General features: G+C 41.8%; 3 protein-coding genes and 1 long non-coding RNA gene across 8 annotated transcripts; 3 read left to right on the top strand and 1 right to left on the bottom strand.

The window, feature by feature from the left end:
• Positions 1-1,107: 1,107 nt before the first annotated feature.
• LOC119129092 (V-type proton ATPase 116 kDa subunit a3-like) lies at positions 1,108-9,863 on the top strand. 2 transcript variants are annotated; one of them, XM_037262133.1, is made up of 22 exons: positions 1,108-1,248; positions 2,256-2,378; positions 2,712-2,790; positions 3,133-3,281; positions 3,377-3,472; positions 3,563-3,624; positions 4,278-4,404; positions 4,478-4,560; positions 4,641-4,734; positions 4,954-5,166; positions 5,243-5,393; positions 5,477-5,616; positions 6,173-6,330; positions 6,427-6,517; positions 6,605-6,723; positions 6,815-7,028; positions 7,293-7,403; positions 7,483-7,522; positions 7,562-7,578; positions 8,194-8,314; positions 8,491-8,662; positions 9,139-9,863. In XM_037262133.1, exons 2-22 carry the CDS (start codon positions 2,262-2,264, stop codon positions 9,230-9,232), a joined length of 2,448 nt encoding a protein of 815 aa, XP_037118028.1. In that variant the 5' UTR covers positions 1,108-1,248; positions 2,256-2,261; the 3' UTR covers positions 9,233-9,863. The 2 variants fall into 2 exon arrangements, with proteins under 2 accessions (XP_037118028.1, XP_037118027.1); XM_037262132.1 differs by having other exon boundaries at positions 7,483-7,578.
• Positions 9,864-10,447: 584 nt separating this feature from the next.
• On the top strand, positions 10,448-11,659 carry mrpl18 (mitochondrial ribosomal protein L18). 2 transcript variants are annotated; one of them, XM_037261529.1, is made up of 5 exons: positions 10,448-10,546; positions 10,653-10,739; positions 10,871-11,039; positions 11,186-11,420; positions 11,499-11,659. In XM_037261529.1, the coding sequence occupies exons 2-5, from the start codon at positions 10,658-10,660 to the stop codon at positions 11,574-11,576; spliced, it is 564 nt and encodes a 187-aa protein (XP_037117424.1). In that variant the 5' UTR covers positions 10,448-10,546; positions 10,653-10,657; the 3' UTR covers positions 11,577-11,659. The 2 variants fall into 2 exon arrangements, with proteins under 2 accessions (XP_037117424.1, XP_037117422.1); XM_037261527.1 differs by having other exon boundaries at positions 10,466-10,739.
• Positions 11,660-11,983: 324 nt separating this feature from the next.
• On the bottom strand, positions 11,984-21,057 carry si:ch211-203d1.3 (protein phosphatase Slingshot homolog 3). Of its 3 annotated transcripts, none has more exons than XM_037261522.1 (17): positions 20,790-21,057; positions 19,793-19,951; positions 18,694-18,731; positions 18,432-18,603; positions 17,389-17,504; positions 17,251-17,319; positions 16,419-16,484; positions 15,886-16,068; positions 15,665-15,758; positions 15,406-15,534; positions 15,251-15,297; positions 15,021-15,167; positions 14,539-14,739; positions 13,906-14,137; positions 13,691-13,753; positions 13,513-13,605; positions 11,984-12,997 (listed from the first exon to the last, which is right to left on the bottom strand). In XM_037261522.1, exons 2-17 carry the CDS (start codon positions 19,838-19,840, stop codon positions 12,860-12,862), a joined length of 1,836 nt encoding a protein of 611 aa, XP_037117417.1. In that variant the 5' UTR covers positions 19,841-19,951; positions 20,790-21,057; the 3' UTR covers positions 11,984-12,859. The 3 variants fall into 3 exon arrangements, with proteins under 3 accessions (XP_037117417.1, XP_037117416.1, XP_037117418.1); XM_037261521.1 differs by having other exon boundaries at positions 19,793-19,944; positions 20,790-20,940; XM_037261523.1 differs by lacking the exons at positions 19,793-19,951; positions 20,790-21,057 and adding an exon at positions 19,205-19,663 and having other exon boundaries at positions 11,990-12,997.
• Positions 16,062-16,599, top strand: LOC119128774. Its single transcript, XR_005099076.1, has 2 exons — positions 16,062-16,269; positions 16,301-16,599. It is a non-coding gene; the product is annotated as an uncharacterized LOC119128774 (long non-coding RNA).
• Positions 21,058-21,060: the final 3 nt, after the last annotated feature.

Genomic DNA, 21,060 nt, shown 5'->3' with positions numbered 1-21,060 from the left:
TTACACATCGCTAGAATGTCTCATGCTGTTTTTAATTAATGATCGTCCTGTCAATCCATGTATAATTAAAGTATCTGTACATGTATTCATATTTGTATTTATATCTATACTGTATCTATACTGTATATATTCATATAAGACCCTATTTGTCAAAACTATTTGACAAGACTTTTTGCGTTAGCTTTCGGTTGCTCCGAGTTCCACTCTGGCCCAGTATCGTATGGTGTTCCACAGTTCTCAATTTTGGGGGGCCCTGCTGTTTTCGTTGTATTTGCTGTCCATGTGTTCCATCTGGAGGAAGCACAGTATTATCCACTGCGATGCAAAAAAAATTTGTCCTGCTAATCAAACACTTTCTCCTTAAGGCCACCTTTGCCTTGTCCGGAGGAAATCAAGACAGCACTCTTGAATTTGGGTTTTAACTTGATCCATAATTTTAAATGTGAAAATTGGTGAAATTGTTCAATCCAGCTTTTTTTTTTAAGGCAGCTCTGTAAAAATAAAGCCTCTCCTTTCAGAACAGCACTTAGAAACAGTAAACTATGTGGTATGGCTTTCTTACATCTTGGCTCTGTTAAGCCCTTTATTTTGGAGTCAGCCAAATCTCCGTCAAGCGTCTGGGCATGAGACACAACGTTGTTTACAGTTTTATGGAGTTTACTGTTATTTGTTACTGTTCATTTATTTCTTATGGAGTTTACTGTTATTTATTGTTACTGTTCATTTATTTCAACTGCCATTTGATTTTTTTCTGTGTGCACTGCACTTTGTATGCAGCCGTGGTTGGTTTTAAAGTGATCGTGATCGGTTGTACTCGCAGGCCTAAAGGGTCAGTAATGGCGGGGTAAAAAGTTTTAAGCGAGATGGTTCTTAGCCACGTGTAAAGAGGAAATTTGTACTATATGTATGGGATTTAAATTTTAAGACAACGTGTGGGTGGATGAATGGAGAAATCTAATCTCAGGCAGGCAGTTTTGCATACAAAGATTTTCGTGCACATTTGATTCAACCACGTGATGAATATTTCATTTCGCAGGTTTCGAACATTACGGTAAAAGATGGCGGTCGCATGTCGTGGCGGGCGCCTCTCGGAGTCACGTGAGATTGGAGTAACGTGACTTTCCCAAACGGGAAGTGTGAGTCAAATCACTCGACTGGCTTTCAACGAGTCGCCTGCTTCGACGCGGTGGGGACGACGTTTATGACAAAAGTGCTTCGAGACCGGCAGTGTTGAACGAGAAGAAACGGGTGAGCGAGCCATTATAAACGTTCTTTGTCTTTTAGATAATATAAAGTGCAGAGTTTCGTCTGAGTATTTGTGGCTTGAAACGTTAATAAACGCAAATTACAAGCCCTTGTCACGAAATATATTTCCTACAAATGATGCACTGACGAGAATGTTTTGTTGATTACTTTATAAGGTTCCGTCTCAGTTTCAATTGGTACGGCGTGACAGAAAACAACTGACCCAGTTGACGTATGAGTCATTACAGGGGACTAAAGAAGCCTTGAGTTTCATTCTGTTTAAAAAAAAAATATATATATATGCATATTGGTTGCACTCACTGTTAGCATTTTGTTGTACGTAAGGACAAAATCAATATTAATTAAAATATTAGAAAATCACTGCACTCATGTTTTCAACGTAATCAAAGAGTCGCTAACTTGTCCATCCCTATGTTAAACAGCAGTCTCAAATATTTTAAAATATATCAAAATTTGAAACAAAACTGAAATTTGGTTTAGTTTGAAGAATCTCAGATGAGCGTTTATAGGCATGAAATGAAATCCATCAGATTTCAGACAGCCCATTGAGCTCTTTATGCAAGAGTGGAATATTCTGATTACACTAAGGGGAACTTTGTGCTTCCCCTTTGACACTTAATTAAATTATGTCTGCTCATATTTGCTTTCGCTCTCAAAAAAAAACCTGATAAAACAACTTCCACTCTGTTCTTAAATGGAATTTCTTTTTTTTTTAAATTAACAACAGATGTATTGGTCCTGTATTTTGGTAAACTTAAGGGAGTACAGACGCTGAAATGTAAGGGGAAGAGGGGGAATAATACAGTAACAGTATTTGTATATCATTACTTCCCACCACTGCAAAAAGTACTTTTAAAAAAAGCAACATTTTTGTTCCCTCCTGTCCATGACTAACTCAGTTGTACCTAAAACCTTGCGTAAAGTGCCAAGTTTGCCAACCTTGTTGGATGTGACATAGAATGAGATTGTTTGGTTTCGTTGTTGTGCAGGCAGCCATGGGCGCCATGTTCCGCAGCCAGGAGGTGTGCCTGGTGCAGCTCTTCCTCCAGTCCGGGTCGGCCTACAACTGTGTCAGCGAATTGGGGGAGCTGGGCTTGGTGGAGTTCAGAGATGTGAGCCACATGGTCTTCAGAGTTCAGGGAGACGAGAATCATACAGCTAGCCTCGTAAACTGTCATGCACTGTACAGATGAATTTAGTTTTCTGTCCATGTGTCTTAGTCCTATCCTCTTCTCAGCCTGCAACACACACAGTCAGCTTCATTTTATTTCCTCTTTCAAGTGTTCAAATTGGACCCTCACTCGTTATTATTATGTAGTGCTAATCTATTTACTATGACACATCATGTGTAGATTCCAAGATGCTGGATTTGATTCACCCAATAGTAATATTTTCCTCTTCCCTTGTGACTTAACCCTTTCTTCCTCTTTCCGCTGCTTTTTTAGTTAAATCCTAACGTGAATGCCTTTCAAAGGAAATTTGTTGGTGAGGTGAGACGATGTGAAGAGCTTGAGAAAACATTTTGTGAGTATTTACCTGTTCTGTTTTCAACTTACACACTAATAATAGTGCTGATATTGCCACAATTATTTTACTGGATCTTACCAGATAGCAGTGGTAGGTCATGTTTTTGGTACCAGCAGGGACATCCCTGACCCAATCTTCCTCTTAATACCACGATTACGAAACCATTAATATGAAACGAGACGCAATATAACATCACACAACTAAATAAACTACATCATCATGATTATATGCTTATTATAAAAATATTTTGATGCGTGCACATCTCTACAGATGTGTTCTCTCTTTTTGAAATCTACTTCACTCTCCTAAGTAATGTGATCCGTTTTGTTTGCGCTCCAGCATTCCTAGAGCAGGAGATCAATCGATCCCTGTCCCCTCCGTTGAAGGGGCCCCTTCCCCCTCCTTGTCCGACGCCTTCAGCCCCCCAGCCCCGCGAGCTCATCACCATAGAGGAGGAAAGCGAGAGGCTGGCCAGAGAGCTACGAGAAGTGAGCTGAAACACCTCACCATACGTTTTGATCTCAAGAAGAAAGAAAATCTTGAATTGTACTCTTATTCTTGTCTGTTTCTATTCTAACCTAAGGTATCCAGAAACAGAGACAGTCTTCGAGCTCAGCTGACCCAGCTGTGCCAGTACAGAGGAGTGCTGACCAGAGCACACTCTCTTACAACCTCGCAGGTGATGACAGCATGAAGCATGCCTCTGTCATCCTTATCAAATCCCAATGCGACACTAACGAATGCTTGTTTCATTTTGGATTTCGCCCAGGCGCCTCTGTCTATCCTGGAAAACCAAGGTCTGTTTGAAAACCACCGCGATGTCCACCTGAGGTACATGTTGTCGTGTCATCATAGTGTAAAGCAAAGCACGCTTTCCTCAACATTTTTTAGTCTATCTCCACCGTTCTTTTAATCCCCATTAAACATTTCTCCTTGGTGTATTCATTGCACTTTGTATCTCCTGCCCCGTCCTCGGACAAACGGTTATGTTCTGTTGATTAATTGTTTTTTATAGTCAATAAATAATACAAAATAATAAATAATACAGGTGCTGCAAGCAATTTGCTTCAGCAGCGTTTGCTTTCGATGCTCAAGTTATCATTCATGGCCAATGAACGTGTGCTCTTGAAGAAATGCACAAAGCTGTAATGCAGTGGTGGACATTTGGGGAGAATGCTGAGGCTGGGAATGAGCCAAACCTTTTCCATCTTAGACCTAATACTGCCTCTGGCAATGAAAATGCCACTGCCAACTACTGTAATGGATGTGCAATTACACTTTATTCGACCAGCTGGCATGTTCCCTCGGGTCATGCGCCTCCGGCATCAAACATGTCCATTGTCCACACCACCCTTCCAGAAGGAACCACATAAACTAATGCTAAAAACCAAAACATGTGACATTGTTTTCCTGATTTGTATGTATGCTTTATGATTGAGAAACAAAAGGCTGATGTTATCGGTTGTATTATTGAACTCTTTCAGTTTTGTCGCGGGAGTGGTCCACCCGTGGAGGGTCCCCTCATTTGAGCGCCTGCTGTGGCGAGCGTGCCGTGGTTACATCATTGTGGATTTCAGAGAAATGGAGGATCGTCTCGAGCACCCAGACACGGTGGGAACAGGGATACGGGAAACCGTAGTTATCTCTGACTTTGTGTTCTAACGGGAATTGATTTCATCTGCAGGGTGAGATGGTGCAGTGGACGGTCTTCCTCATTTCGTACTGGGGGGACCAGATAGGACAGAAAGTGAAAAAGATTTGCGACTGGTGGGTAAATCTGCGACTCTTTGCTTTTCGGCATCTACGGCACATAGCTTGTTAATCTTCTGTGTTCACTTTGCGGCAAGCTTCCGCACGCAGACTTTTACGTATCCTGAGAACACAGCTGAGAGAGAGGAGATTCTCCAAGGACTTCAAGGCAGAATCGAAGATATCCAATCTGTACGTGTCCAAAAAAATGGATGTCAATTCAAATATATTTCTGAGTACATGTCATGTTCTGAAATTAAATAGGCTTGATGTTACAAATTCTAACACCATATTCAAATTGAAGCAGATTTTTATGATTGATTTCAGAAAGGACTGATTTTAGCTAATAAAAGAACATGAGTAGCAAGCAAGTGTTTGAGCAGTTTGACCTTTGTTATTTTCTCCCCGAAGGTGTTGTCTCAGACCGAGGCCTTCCTGCAGCAGCTCCTCGTGCGGGCGGTGGCTGTGCTGCCCCAGTGGAAGGTGCGCGTCCAGAAGTGCAAGGCGGTCCAAATGGTCCTGAACCTCTGCAGTCCCTCCGTCACTGACAAGTGCCTGATCGCTGAGGCGTGGTGTCCCGTCGCCAAGCTGCCTGAGCTGCAGAGCGCCCTGAGAGAGGGAGGGGTGAGACATCAGTTGGAACTTGCGACCCCTCCACAGATAAACACCAAACTGAATCAAACGCCTGCATTCTCCTCAGAGGAAAAGCGGCAGTGGTGTTGACTCCTTCTACAACCGCTTGGCTTCATCCACCTCTCCGCCTACCCTGTTTCCGCTCAACTCTTTCACCACTGGTTTCCAGAACATTGTGGATGCTTACGGCGTGGCGAGCTACCGGGAGGTCAATCCAGGTACATCGCCATAAACCATCGTAAACACTGAGCCGTCATTTCTAAGTCTGTTCTCATATTTCGTCTTCCTTATGTCTCCATAGCAATGTACACCATAATTACATTCCCCTTCCTGTTTGCTGTGATGTTTGGGGATGTGGGTCATGGTCTGCTAATGACCCTGGGCGGCCTTTGGATGGTTCTCGAGGAGAACAACCCTAAGATGAGAAGTAGCAATAATGAGGTACACTAAAGTTTGGGGAGTTATGATCCTTTGCGTGGGTGATTATTTTTGCCGAAGGCTAAAATTTGAGTACATATCCCAAAACATTCTAATGATATAATTTCAAACTTATTTTTTAGCCTTGCCCTTAAAAATTCGAGTTAAAAGTTGAGTTTGTCTTATTGTGCTATACGGTACTGTTGTTCACCCCATAATGGTGGCAGACTGCGGTGTAACTTTGCTCATTTCAAATCTCACAAAAGCCCAGTTGTTCAGCTGGCATCTTCAGATGGTAAAGAGAGCGCAAAATATGCAGATTGGTGCAAATTTCTTTTCTTCCGTTCTGCAGAAAACTTCATGTGTGCTTTGTCAGTCAGCGAGGGTTAACTTATCAATTTTTGTTTTTGCTATCTCTGTCAAGCAGAAGCAAGAGCGACGTTTGTCAGACATTTTGATTTCATTGCCATGTAGTATCTGACTCTTGCACGCTGTTAAATCGTTTGCTCGTCAGCATTTCAGTGCATTTATTTATGTATTTTTTCTGTGAGGGGAAAAAGTGACCGTTTTGGGTTTTCAGATCTGGAAGATGATGTTTGGAGGTCGGTATCTGATTCTGCTGATGGGACTCTTCTCCATCTACACGGGAGCCATTTACAACGAGTGCTTCAGTCGGGGGCTCAGCATATTCAGTTCAGGGTGGCACGTGGGTCCAATGTTTGAGAAAAACATTTGGAAGTAAGTTTTTTTTTTTTATATATATATATAAATGTATATACGATCTTACAACCTATGTTTTTTGTATATTGTTTATATTTGCTGCCTTTTCTATAGTTCGTCCGTCCTGGCTGGGAACAACTTTTTGTCTATGGATCCCGTTGTGCCTGGTGTCTTTACCAGTCCTTATCCATTCGGCATTGACCCGGTACGACTGTCAAATATGTAGATCGGCTCTCTTTCCCGCAGGCTTTCTTCTCTCAATTGATTTTCTTCTCTGTTGTGTCATGGTCAGATTTGGGGGTTGGCCAATAACAAGCTAACCTTCCTCAATTCGTACAAGATGAAGATGTCCGTTATCATTGGCATCATCCACATGACTTTTGGAGTCTCTTTGTCATTCTTCAACTACGTGTAAGTCACCATCCAAACACCCCAGCGCCCACTCTCTCCTACCTCCATTGTACTGACCCCTACGTGTTCTAAATGACGTGAATCCGTACAGGCACTTTGGCAAGTTGAGCAGCGTGTTCCTTGTGCTGATCCCAGAGCTGTTCTTCATGCTGTGTCTGTTTGGATACTTGGTGTTTATGGTGGTCTTCAAGTGGATCGCTTACACTCCCGCCCAGTCCAAAGTGGCCCCCAGTATCCTCATCCATTTTATAGACATGTTCCTCTTCGCAGAAAACGAAGACAACCCACCACTTTATACGGGACAGGTATGTGTGTCTTAAAGTATATCAACCTTTCTTTTCTTTTTTTTGTTTTACAGCACATTTTTGAGTCGCACAGCTTAAGTAACACTTGACTTGAGTATCCCAAAAATTGACTTAGACTTAGTGCTGGTAGTTTCCTTGTAATGTAAAAGCAACAAAATAGCATTCAGTATTTTACGGCAGACATTTGGGGGACATAGAAAATTCACCCACGACCAAGTTACTGTAAGGCAAGCACTAAGGACAAAGTTGTGTCGATTGATGCAGGCTATCGTTCAGAAAGTGCTGGTGGTGCTGGCGCTCTGCTCTGTTCCCGTCCTTCTGCTCGGGAAACCACTACTGGAATACAGCACACACAAGGGGAGAAGGCGTCAGCTGGTGAGTTCGTCCACCTATGGCTTGAACCCTTCGACCTCAGGCGGGTCCATTTTGTGTGAAGATTTTCTGTCCCCTGCAGCATCTGCAAGAAGACAGACACCCGCTGATGGTCGACGACGGCGCCGCCAACGCCCGGGATGGGGATGCGGACCGAAGAGGTTCTGTTGGGGAGGAGGTGAGGGCAGAAGTCCTTCTGTCTTTTTTTGCACTCCAGTTATATTTAATATTTTAGAACTGTTTGTTTTCAAGCATTCATTTAGGTACAGTTGCATTCATGGTAATATTATGTAATCATGAGCAAACAAAACAGGGATGTGGTTTTAGTCAGCTGATACGTGTCAGTTATGTATTTGAGCAGCTTTGGACATGGGACATAGGGAAGTTGGTCTCGAGTTTCATTTCGTATCAAATTAAAATACCTTATATTTTAACTTACCTCAAGCTTTAGGAATTCTGTCCAATAATTAAGTAAAGATTTGTACTTGCCCCCATTACAGTACATTTGTTAATTACTGGCCAATTGCATTGAACTCATAACTATGATACATTTGCATTTGGATTAGTTTTGGAACTGTTTGTTTTTGAGCAATTTATTAACACTATTAACTTAAATGATACATTTTAGCTGCAGTGTTGATGTTCAAGTTGTGCATAATATTACAATAGTAATTTGAGTTTTAGGGACTTTTTTTAACTTTATGGGGATAATTGTACTATTGCTGTTTTTTTTCTATGTTGGCCTTGATAACAGAATGAAGCCATTGCAGAAATGTTGTTCTTTTATCTGTAGGAGTTTGATGCTGCAGACGTGTTCATGCATCAGGCCATCCACACCATCGAATACTGCCTGGGCTGCATCTCCAACACTGCCTCCTATCTGCGACTCTGGGCCCTCAGTCTGGCACACGCACGTTAGTCACACCTGCACCAAGTTGTGCTGCTGACATGGCGCATACACAAACTACACTCGCACTCAGACTTCCTCTTAAAAAGGATACTTTTCTATTGTCGGGAATTATTCAGCCACATATGACTTGGAATTTCCAAGCAGTGAAGATCAGCTGACTGAGGTTGTTTGTCCCCACAGAGCTGTCAGAGGTGTTGTGGGTCATGGTGATGCGCATTGCCCTGAGGCGGCAGGGCTACGTGGGCTCTGCAGTTCTCTTTGTAGTCTTCGCTTTCTTTGCTGTGTTGACCATCTCCATCCTGCTGATTATGGAGGGCCTCTCGGCTTTTCTGCACGCACTCCGTCTGCACTGGTAAATCACTGTTTTACCCCCACTCTTATTTTGGTGTCTGTCTTTGAAGGCAGTCTGACTCATTTGATCCATATTTGTCATGCTTTAGCTCGGTGGTTCTCAAACTAGAGGCTGCAAGCTGTCACTTTGGTGTCAGAAAAATAATTTTCAACAAATTGTCACATCTCTTTTTTTAAAAAGTGTATGCCCACATATGGTGAGCAGAATACGAAATTACTCCTACCAATCATAGCTTTGGGCAAATTTAAAAGGTCTGATATGATTGCTGTATCACATAAATCTGACATCCCTGCATGAGTGCAGCATTTGTAGCTCCCTCCCTCTCGATGACCTCGGCAAGAGGTCAAAAGACCCAGAATCTTTGAGTAACCCTGCTTAAAGAAATGTTCCTATGTGTCTAAAGCAGAGCTGGATGTCATTGTATTGTCAACAGGTAGTCTTTAAAATGGTGTGGCCATTGAATGTTTTTCTTCCAGGGTGGAGTTCCAGAACAAGTTCTACAGTGGCACAGGCTACAAGCTACACCCATTCTCTTTCTCATCTTTGATCAATGCATCAGCTGCCATATGAACATCATTCTGGCCAAAGAATATTTACCTCGTCGATATTTTGGACTGCAATAGACTAACACAGTGATCTGTGGACTGAGGCAGTTTAATTGCACATGATGGTATGGACTGTTATGGCATCATGAAAATGAAATCTAAAAATCAGTTGCATTATGTAAAAAAGACGCTACTAGACCCTTTTCAAATTTTATTCAAGAATGCATTCTAATTTTTCATTCCTAAAAATGTTATTAGTTATTGAAACTTTCACTGTGACATTTACAATGATCTTATATTTAAAAGGGAGGTTTGTGGAAATCCATGTTGAATTGGTGTGTTGAACTTTAATTTAAATGAATTTATCAAATGTTAGCAGGAAATTATCTGACGCCCCATCTGCTAAATACACCACAATGCTGTGTCACTTCCGCACATGCCAGTGTTAAACAACTAAACAATTTAATCTTAAAACATTAGTATGAGATCTCTCGTGTGCCTTACTGAGCAAGCTAGTCAGTCATTAAGTTGTTGGGACCACATTACCATGCAATATTTTGAACCACATCAGGACGATATATTTTTTCCTTTGTTATGCACTGTCAAAGTGATCAAATTTTGACTGAAATTAAAAGTAATTTTCATGTGTTCTTGTATTCATGTGAGCAGTCACTTACTACATAGAACATTTCACCATTACTTTGAAAAGGATTCATGCAAAAATTAACATATGGTAGTGTTACAGCCTGGTCAGATCGACCAATGAATGATTGAATATCTTAATCAGGTATTTTCTAAATGACACTAATTAGTAATCTGATTTTTTTTAAATGCGTCATACTGCAGTATATATAGCTCATCGTATCTGACACCACGCACCCGCTTTAAAAATCTTATTTTTTAATCTTCCCATCATAATAAATTGCTGAATAGGACCGCAATAATAAAGATTCATTATTTTATATTATGAAATATAAAGAACAGGGGCTCCTCGTTTACATGGAGTTCCATTCCTGCGGTGCCGACGTAGAACGGCTTTTAGTAGTCCACTAATTACTAAGTCTAGCTAATTACTCGTCTACCACTAATGGGCAATTTCAATTAATATGAAAAGCTTTTTGAGGCCCAAATAAAACAGAATATAACACAATTGTGTTATATTCAGTTTTATTTAAGTGTCAAAGCCCAAAACGTCGCATGACGTCATACATTTACAGCGGAACATTCGAAACTCCTTTTGTTTCCGTCAGTTCCTATTTTAAATCACGTACCCGTATCCAACGTGAATGTCAAACATGGCCCTTGTTATCGGTACATTACAGACTTAACGGAGTAAAAAGTATGAACGTCACGATTTTTTTAACCCAAAAAAAATTCTTTAGTGACTACGATTTAACTACTTGAATGGTAACACATTTCCATATGTGATTGTAATAAGTTTATAGCGAAAATGGTTTCGAGCCACATCAGTCGAGGGGTTCGTCTGCTGTTCGGTCAAATAAAGCGATATGCTGTGGCAACAAACCAACCAGGTAAAGTAATATGATTCTATTTTGTTAATTTATCACGACTTAAGTGGCTTTTTAAACACAAGGCTTCATTTACAGATCCAATGTGACTTATTTAGCATGTAAGCATGATCCAATGTTTGTAATGGACGCAGCTCGGTGTGTGACCCAGTCGGCGACTCAGCCGGAGCCCTGCACGGCAAAAAACGAGTCCGTTAATCCGACTTTTATGAACCGAAACCCGAGGACCCTGGAGCTGATGGCCCTGGCAGTGAAGGACCGCGGCTGGAAGACGACATGGCCTCACCGCGAGTTCTACCACAGGTCAGTGGTCCCATTTAGTCACCCTGCATAATCGTCGATTCATTATTGGCCTTTGGCTTTTTGTTCTCTGTAACTCTAAATTGCCACAAGTTCTGGCTATCAGGAAAATAGTTATTATTGTCAAGGAATTGGGCCCCCCCCCCCAGGTTGGTGTTTTCCCGAAGTCAGAAATTTGTGACGGCACAAGTCTTCTCATGCTCCTCACCCGACCCGGTGCTCTCATGTTCGACCAAAGAGTGGGCACTGAAGAAGGATCTGCCCTCCACAAACTGCGTGGCGGCCTGTCAGGCCGTGGGTGAGGTGCTGGCGCATCGATGCAACCAGGCTGGCATCACCAGGATGGTGTACAGGGCCATTCCCTGGACATATCGCTCAGATGCCGTAAGTGCGGCAGTATTCTGGCTATCGACGTTTGTCATAGTCACTGTTGACGTGTCCTGATTTTATTGTCTTGTACAGGTTCAGTCATTCCGGGCAGCAATGAAAGCTGGAGGAATCATCCTCAGTGAACCCAGAAGGAAATACATTGAATCCTAAATTTAGGGCTCATATGTTTTGTAAAATTCATTTTCATGTTGAAATAGCCATCATGCCAATACAATGACACAATTGGGATGTTTCACTGTGTCAACAAGTTGAATATCCCCCACCTATTTTCTGCAGTGCCTGTACTGATTCAGTGAACTGCAGGGCCCGTATAGAGAAACTGCCAGCACGGATGACAAAAACCACATGCGGTGGATAGAACACCCCTGTTGAAATGCTCGGGTTTTGATACAAAACATTAGACCAAGAAAAAGATTTAAAGTTTTACCACATGACCTGTACAACTTAATTGGAAAACAAATGTATTTGTTACAATGAATTACGGATTTTGAACAGACGTCAGGGATAGCATGTTGGCCCATGTTGCTAGAGTTTGCCACTTGAGATCAATCAATAAATAGAAAAAAAATGCAGATTTTTATTTTCATGTGCTTGAAAACACAAGTTGCACACACTGGCGTTAAACACGTCATCCAAAGTGTACAGTGTATACAAAACAGTATTTATTATACTTTAGCTTGAAGTTGGCTCAGGATATTTGATGTGTTGGATAATAAGGTGCAAGCGTGTTAAAACAATGAGCTATTAGCACGGGAAAAACAATCAGATCAGCCCCTCGAGATCCTGCAAACAGCATATAGAGTAATGAAGCAAAATATAAATACTCAAGACTGAATACCTGAATGATAATTTATCACAGGCTGGTACAAAACATCAGCAGTTACTTATTCATGCAACATGCAAAATACCCATGATGTTACAATCCAAGCATCAAACAACTTTAAATGCATACGGTGGCAACGAAACACAATTTTATCATTCTCGGCTAGAAGGCACTCATACAGCTGGAATAACAAAATATGCAAAACATAAATCTGACAGTGATAAAGATTTTCAATTTGACATATTCATTGGCACATTGGAATACAGACTTAATGACAAAGTGGTGTGCACCATAAAACTGGCTTTGACTTGGTCCATCCGTACAGCTTAGAAACTCATAAAAACTTCAGTGAGTCTTGTGACCCTTGAGTGGATATAACTTTCAATTGGCTGAATGTTAAAAAAAATTGCATAGTTGATATTCTGGAGTGTTGAAATGTTGTCAAAACACTGGATGAACTAAACAGAAGTCGAAGCCAGTTGATGTCGTTCAAATACTGCAAAAGTACAGCGAGCAGTGAACCAACAAGACTTGCATTGAGTAATCAACTAAAAGAATCCGGTTCCTTCGGTTTCTTTAAAAAAAAGAAGCTCTTTTTCCTCTGACAGCTTCAAGGTTTGTCGTTCGCGACGTCCGGGAGACTGCGTGGTTCGGGTGACAGATCCACGCAGGCGCTCTGGTGAATCAAACCCTTTCGGCCATGGCTCCGCCTTCGTTGTCGAGGCGATCGTCGTGGACTGGCAAGCAGCTTTGAAAAGAAAAGACGGAGATTAGATGAGGGAGCCAATTGACATTTATGTGCATTTTCTATGACAGATGAGGAGCTTTGAGATACGCTGCGATCTATATTATAGAATATTACAGATTTTTGTCTCCATTTTAAGATACAAATATGTCATAATGGTGCAAAATACTTTTTTGAAAAAAAGTGCTAACAGTTGGCCTAATTAACAATGAATAATGCATGTGTCCTATTGACAAAATTCAGCTCTATGTAGAAGGTAGGTAGAAATGCAGTTGTACCCTCAAATTCCAAATTAGGATTGCCCAACCTTGATGGAAGTCTTGCTCTATGAAGTTAATTTACAGTCCTCTCTATCTGTGCACTTGTCTATAAATACACAGTATCATACTCTTGTTTTGGGTTCCCTGCTGTGTACATTACCTATGCAAAAAACTAATACTAAATGTCCTGTGGCCCATTTGCACAGCAGGGTGAGGTTCCTTGAACCTTACGCAAACCAGATCGACAAAGCAGCTCACCTGATTGCATCCTTTGTCTGCATCGTCTAGTTCACTGATGGACTGCATGAGGGAGAAGAGGTTCATTCTGCCACTGCGACTGACACTTGGCGCCTTCAGAGGAGACACAAAAAATGAATAAATAAGAATGTGAGGCGGGAGCTGCTGCACTATGTGTTCAGCGTGTGTGTTAGTTTACAGTGATGACGACAGGTGGCGCTATCTGCCCAGCTTCCTGGTTGGGACTAGGCTGCAGAAACACCTGCAAAGATTCTGGATAAGGGACATGTACTATATGCAACGTAACTTCACGATACAAAATGGACTGACTATATTTCTCATACAGTAGGACATGAAGCGTATATCAAATCAAATTTCCCTATTGAAAGGAAGTAAAATGCAAATCGGGCATACCTCTTCCACAGACTCCTCTTTTTCATCACTGCTCTCTGTGATGTCGTCACCCTCGTCAAGTCCTTCATCCTCTGCCTCTTCCTCATCATCATCCTCCTCATCATCATCTTCCTCCTCATCCCCAGCTTCCTCATCCTCATCGCCTGGCTTCTCTCCTATGTTGTCTTTGCGCTCAGATTTCTGCCTTTGGTCTTTGGACTTTCGCCTCCAGAGTAAACTGTGACGCTGCTGGCTGGAATGAAGATCAAAATGATTTCAGAACTTTTTCAAGCCATTATTTCACAAAGGTGGGCAAGGTGTCCACAGAGGCTCTTTCCAATTTATCAAAGTTATTTTAAAAGAAAAAGACAAAATGAGAAAGTAAATGCCTTTCTGTGACATTTCTAGTTTTTCTGTTTATTAACCGTAACAAAAAAACTGGTCAATTTTGCAAATTCAGCTCCTTGTTAGAGAAGCAAGTTATGCAAAAAGCACTCAAACACTGACCAATTGGACTGTTTATCTCATCAATTGCTTTTTAAATATATATATATACTATATATATATATATTTTTTTTTTTTTTAATTGTAAAGAGACTTTGCAGACACTCTGCACTTCAATGGATGACTTTGTAATGCAGCTTTGTTTCTGACCTGGCGTTGAGGATGCCATTGTAGGTCTGCAGCTGCTTCATGAAGCCGTCGTTGGGTTTGATTATGGAGCGGCAATCCCTCACGTAGGCCAACGCCACATCCAGCGACCAGCGCTGCTGCTTCATGGCGTAGGCGATCACGGTGGATGACGAACGAGACACGCCCATTTTGCAGTGCACCAATACCGCCTGCCCGCTTTTCCTGCACCGCACAAGTCAACAAAAAAGTTGCCCAATTAAAAAGGGCAAGGCAGCTTCTGTTTATTTAAGTGATGCTGACACAGCACAATTACAGGATAAAAAGTTCAAAAGACTAGAACACCAAATATTTCTAACGTCTACACGGGATTTGTAGATCTTTTCCTGTGGAAGAGATTCTTTTTTCTTTGTTGTCCGAAAGGGATTTGCGGGCGAACACACATTTCCTGCTTTGTCGTTTAACAGAACAGATTTGGTCTTTTCCAGGACTGCAGTATGGATTACCTTGCAGTGTTGATGAAGCTGTACGTGTCGGTCCAGTGGGGTAGCAGGTCAGTGGCCTCCACGTCGTACACTCTGATGTTCATGTAGGTGAAGGATTCTGGGAAGAAGTTGTCAATCTCCCTCGTCACATTCAGAATGTAGCCCACGCTGTAGAGACAATGCGAATTTGGTGGTGAAAACGCAAATGCAGGAGACGTCAGAATATGGAGTTTCAAGGAAAAACACCAGACTTGTTTTTCTGCAGCTCCTCAAGGTTGGCCGCGTTCCACTCGGAGCCCTGAAAGCAAAGGGAAAAAAAGAGCGGAAGGAAGACCAGCTAGATGACTTTGACCCAGCAAAAGAAAACCAAGACTTCTTGGAATTGTTTCAAAATAAAATCACTCACCAGGTAAAGGTAGTCAAAAATCTTGGATGGTTTGTCCATTTGAGCCATTGTGACCAGGATCTCATTGTCAATGTACTCCTTGAACGGCCTCATGTCAAAGCCGATTCGAGTCTTCAGGGCCGTGTGGACCTACAATGGGGGAAGAGGGTTGGTTTTGGGAGGGAGGGAGGGATGGATGGATGGATGGATGGATGGATGGATGGATGGGTTAAAAACCACTGTCATTATTTTTCGCTTTTCTCTCTCGATCAACTAGTACCATTTTAGACGTGAGGTTATCCAGGTCTTCTGTCCTCATGATGTCCCTCAAGTGCTCCTTGATCAGCCTCTCTTTCGAGGTTCTGTCTACACTGCTGCACATGGAATACAGAGAGTCCCTTGAGACATTCCAGAAAATCCAGATGTGTATTTTGGGTGTTTCTCAATTCTAAACAGATTGGAAGACAGAATTTCTTCATCTTCTAATTCGGCCATCTTTACCCCTGACCGTCGCTGTCCTTCCTGACAGACTCCAAGTCATTCATGGCCTCCCACTCGTTGAGACAGAGGCGGTCCGACTCGATGTGCCCATGGTAATGCTGGGCCCACTCCAGGCCGCAGCCCGGGATCACGGCGCCTTTGACGGCCCGTTCGCAACAGCCGTGTAAAGACTGCAGTACTGACCTTGAAAGAGAAAAATAGGAGTCAACTTTTATGGCTCTCATATGGTACAGTTTAGGTATCACAGCAGCATAAGCAAAAGAAAAAAAAAAACAACAACATGGCATTGGATAGCTTCAGATTTGCATCATACTTTGAAAAAACACTCTAAAGTCTCTAAATTGACCAAAGGTATGACCGTGAGTGACAAGGGAAGTTTTGTATGTTCTCTGTAAGCGACTGGGAACCAGTCCAGGTTGTCTTGTCTTAAGGAATAGGCCCGCAGCGTGCCTGTGATCCAACAGCATAAACAGTAGGAAATTGACTTGTGGTGTATGAGAAACATGACTTTGTGTGTTGACACGACAACTCACCACATGGTTTGCATGGAAACCGGCTTGAAAATTCTTGTTTCTTCTGCTGATGTGACGCTGAAACCACTGCGAAGTAGGAGATGCAAAGCCGATCGAGTCAAAGAAAGATACAAAAGCGACAACGGGGGAAGCGAGGAAAGCAATACGTACTGACAAATTACAATAAATACGCTGGCCCAAGGGGACAATGAAGTTATTCAGCGTCAATTAGCGGCGACTGTCATCAAATGAAAGGAGTGAACAGCGTGTCCAGAGAGAAACGTGTGAAAAGCGAATTGACACAGTTGGAGGCGCAAGTTGACGTGATGAGAAAAGAGCCTCCTTTCATCACGTTGTACCAGCAGAGGCAAATGGGATCAAATGTCCAGAGTGACACAGCGTGTGACAGAGGACTGGCAAGAACACAGCAATGGTGTCACGCAAAATGTTTTCAAGCACATCCTCATTATCAGAGTTAGCGCCGAATGGTTTCACATGATACCAGGCTTATGTAAGAGCACGAGAAAGCGATAGGAGCGGTTACAATTCATGGGGAATGATTCAGCTCCATAAATAGCAACATTCCTTGCTCATATGTTCACTGGCCAGCAACTCAGTTGCATATTTCTGCCATTTGTATCGAATCGCTTATTCGTTCACTTGTTACTTCCCTAAGGGAGTTTAATTTTCATTGGTATGAGTTTTTGTTGACAGTATTATAAAGTTTGATATCTTTTGTTAATGTTGCCAATTTATTTAAGAATGTGAACAAGTGACACGCCATCATAAAAATAATCCCAATTTCAAAATCCCCATCTCAAATCCTAAAATACAGCAAGACGTTCACCCTTACCCGTCTCCATCCAGATACACTTGTGTGTCGCTCCAGACGGGCATAACCAAGCCAATAGTGCACTCATCACTGAAAACAAGCAGATAAATAAGATTTGCTGATGACGCCCAAGTTGGTCTTTCTGTTGGTTGCACACACCTGTCCTCTTTGGGGAAATCCATGCCGAGCAGGATGGTCTCATCTTTGTTTGCGAGGGTGGAGACGACGATAAGATACCGGACTCGGACCGTGCTGGCGGACTCCAGTTGCACGGCCTGCGCCGAGCAGAAATTAGACTAAGGCAGGAAGTGGGGAACTCTGCAGACAACAAATCCTGTAGCACTCTATGGCTACACAGTAAAGAACAACCAAGCAATTTAAGATTGCATTGGCGTAGGGCCATGCAATGAAGCTCTACTGAGGACAGCCCACCTTTCAGCCTCTTCTTATTTATATTTCATATTATCAACAACCATGACCTCCGTTTTCTGATTTAATCTGATCCAATGTGACAAAGGCATCCAACATTGCACCAAAGATAACAATGCTCTGTTTTGATGGATACGACCAGATAACCGGTCTATCCGGTGTCTCGCTGACGCCAAATTGTGTGAAGAAAAAATATTGACGACAACTCTCACCAAGAGGCAGCACAACTTAACACCACAGTTACCATTATATAATTAAACACAGACACTACAATGTCAGTGTCAATAACAATTGATTGTAAGGACATGATTTTAAATATGGCTCTTGTATTGGAATCTATTATATTTGTAGCATTTTGAAATTAACTTCTGCTTGTAATTGTATGTTAATTAAAATGTTGATATCTTGTAACTAAGCCGTTAAACAACTTTCTGGCCTGCAAACTGAAATTGGTGCTCTGTGTTTGTCTGATTACTATGTACCAACAGCTCTGTCTAGCTCTAATTATTTCAAGCAGTATTTTGGCATCCGGAAAGATGGCCACTTGTTTTTAAAGCAAATTAATCCAACTGTAAGAAGAGCAAATTGATTAAAAACTGTTCAGGGGGAATTTTGAAAACTGCAACAAAATGTATGTAGCATCCATAACATGCTTAAAGCTCATGTGACTAACTGATCATGTACAGAAGCGATTTCAGGCTACCCCTTGACAATGGATTCGTTGTTCGACACATTTTTTGTCAATAAATATGTGTGTAAATACGAGCCCTCACCAGCTTGATACTATCTTCAGGACGAAGCAGCTCAACCATGGCGTGAATGTGTCTGTGACGCTTGTCTGAGGGACAGTCGTCTTTCTGGGGAGGTGGCGTCTCCTCTTGAAGCTCCTCTCTCTGGGCCTCATCCAGCAGGAGCACTGCTCCCTTCACGAGGGCAAAGCTCTCCCTGGTGACCAATCCGACACATTATTATATTGCAACGGCTCACAAAGGCTGAGGTTTCTGGCATGGTCACAATGTAGTGGCGTCAGCATACCTTTTCTGAAATCGCCCTCTTCTCTGGGTGGTTTCATCCTTGGAAGATCAAGTAAATCACAAGAACTTAGGCTCAGAAATTTAAAGCCAGTGAGATATTTTGACATCAGTGTCGCAAGGCTAAATACATTTTAATGTCTGCTCTAAACTGGAGGGGTGGGGGTGTCTTGCTAAGTGGTCTTTGCCAAGGCTATTAAAGAGGCATTTGAGCAGACTTGAAGACTGTGTCCAAATTTGGAGTATAAATAGCTGGGGGGGAAAAAAGTGTTCTGTCATTTTGAGGGTGATATGTGGTACGACGCTGATAAGACGCAGTGGAAGTCTGGAGTGACGAGACAGACATGGTGATAAATAAGTAAGGCGAGGGATACAGGGTGTTCGGAATGGATAAAAAGCCTGGAAGTGGAGTCGAATGGCAGAGAAAACAGAAACACAATACAAAAGAGAGCCATTTTTAGCCAAACCTATTAAAGGGGCTTCAGGAAAAAGGAAATGTGACACAGCAACATTACCTGTTATGCAACTGACAAGTCCAGACAGAGTCAAGAAGAGGGGGGGGAAAGAAATTTAAGTGGAGGACTGGGCAGGAGAACAATGGGTATTTGGAAGAGAAGAAGGAAAAGAAAAAGACCACAAGTTAAGATAGCAGCATGATTAGCATCTATGATAAAACATGCAGAAATGAAACGTGGACTCAAGCTTACTTGATGTTAAGATGAAGATGTGTTTAAAGTTGGATGAATGCAAAAAGATGAGACAGTAAAAGATGAGACAGTAAAAGATGAGACAGTAAAAGCTGATGACAGAGCGAGCGTTTGGACGGACGGGAAGTGAACCGATTGCACCATCTCTGCTGTAATGAATCAGCTTTGATGAAGTCACAAAATATCTGTGGAATGTTTGCTCCCTAAACCTATTTCATCCAATGAAAACAAAACATTGTTATTGCACTGATATGGTGGCGTTTTGTCCTAGAGCAGACTGACGTTGGAGTTCTGAAAACATATTTCTACACTGGTAAAACAAAGTGAAGTGAAGTGAAGGTATAATCCAAAATGACTGGCTTGACTCGACTACTACAAAGCGTGAAGATGACTCACCGGAGAAGTGCTGATGGATGGGGGCCTGTGCAGAGTCAACAGAGCCATTGGACAGTGCAAGTGTCGCTCTGCTCAAGGTACTGCTGGCAAGCTAGGACAGGTTTTCCAGGTTCCTCGGGCCAAAAGCGTGCAGGCGCAGACAGCTGTACAATCGTTCCTCTGGAGAGATAAATGTATGTGAATAGGTACATCCATTAAATGAACAAATAATTCATAATATTACCATATTATATTGTACTGGGTGTAGGATTGGGGAAATTGTGGATATGGCATAAGTCAAGTGCAATTGACAGTTTCATGCTTTTTTGCATAAGAAGTTAATGTTTGTTTTTTGCAGTTTGGGAAGAAACATATATTGCAGATAAGTGGTTCAGAAATGGACGGAGAAGAGCCAAACTCCAAGAAGTAGAGGAAGAAGAAAAATCGGACAAATGAAGTATACTCAAGAACTCAAACAGCGATCGATACAAAGATAAAGTGAACAAAGGCTGAAATAGTTGAGAAAATGACTCTCCATAAAAATGTAGACAATTTTAGAATGGACAATTTTCTAATCGATTGATTACTACCCACACACCTGTCAATAAATTTAATAATTGATTAGTTGTCGATTAATCATTGCAACAATAAAAAATGAAGTGGAAAACAAAAAAGCCCCATTTAGGAACTTAGACCTTCCCGTTATTAGATTGACATGAAAAAAAAATTAAACACATTTGCATTTCAAAGTGAGGTATAGATATGGTTTATAATATTAATTTTAATGCGAGATAATAACCAGTACATAGTAGTAAAACGAAAAAGAAAAACAACGCAAAATAAGACTGAAAAGTCACGATCAGATCTGTTGGTTTACGACTGAAAAGCTATTTCCAAACACTGAAAATCTTGTTTATGTTAGCCTGTTGCAGTTAGCGGTAGCGCATGCTACAAATGCACAGCTCTGTCAACAATAAAAAAGGAAGAAAACCCAGAGAAGAAAATGATCATCTCTTACGTTTACAAACTGGAGTCCCAGCAGCTGTTTCCGTCTGCTGCTTGTACCCTAAAACGCGGAGGACGCTGACAGCGGCTGTGTTCCCAAACCCAGTAGTGGAACCATACGCACTTTACGTACGTAAGCCACGGGCTACGCAAAGTCCAACTTAAGAGTATTTTATGTATCACCAGCTAACAAATTTATAATAGACTAAATACACACAATAATATATATGAACCCAACCGTGTGTATATTTGAGGCAAAATTAACGTCTCAAAATAATCGCTTT

The sequence above is a fragment of the Syngnathus acus genome, chromosome 10, assembly GCF_901709675.1.
Source record: "Syngnathus acus chromosome 10, fSynAcu1.2, whole genome shotgun sequence".
NCBI lineage: Eukaryota > Metazoa > Chordata > Actinopteri > Syngnathiformes > Syngnathidae > Syngnathus > Syngnathus acus.
This window is presented reverse-complemented; position numbering and strand designations above follow the sequence as displayed.

Excerpts from the sequence above, each read along its gene's own strand:
- si:ch211-203d1.3 (XM_037261522.1), bottom strand. The coding sequence starts at position 19,840 with ATGGCTCTGTTGACTCTGCACAGGCCCCCATCCATCAGCACTTCTCCG. Across the intron at positions 17,505-18,431 it reads CTGAAGATAGTATCAAGCTG|GCCGTGCAACTGGAGTCCGC; the intron begins GTGAGGGCTCGT and ends TGCTCGGCGCAG. Across the intron at positions 15,168-15,250 it reads GAGGAGCTGCAGAAAAACAA|CGTGGGCTACATTCTGAATG; the intron begins GTCTGGTGTTTT and ends TTGTCTCTACAG.
- LOC119129092 (XM_037262132.1), top strand. The coding sequence starts at position 2,262 with ATGGGCGCCATGTTCCGCAGCCAGGAGGTGTGCCTGGTGCAGCTCTTC. Across the intron at positions 4,735-4,953 it reads GAATCGAAGATATCCAATCT|GTGTTGTCTCAGACCGAGGC; the intron begins GTACGTGTCCAA and ends TTCTCCCCGAAG. Across the intron at positions 7,404-7,482 it reads AGGGGAGAAGGCGTCAGCTG|CATCTGCAAGAAGACAGACA; the intron begins GTGAGTTCGTCC and ends TGTCCCCTGCAG.
- mrpl18 (XM_037261529.1), top strand. The coding sequence starts at position 10,658 with ATGGTTTCGAGCCACATCAGTCGAGGGGTTCGTCTGCTGTTCGGTCAA. Across the intron at positions 10,740-10,870 it reads TGTGGCAACAAACCAACCAG|CTCGGTGTGTGACCCAGTCG; the intron begins GTAAAGTAATAT and ends TAATGGACGCAG. Across the intron at positions 11,040-11,185 it reads CACCGCGAGTTCTACCACAG|GTTGGTGTTTTCCCGAAGTC; the intron begins GTCAGTGGTCCC and ends CCCCCCCCCCAG.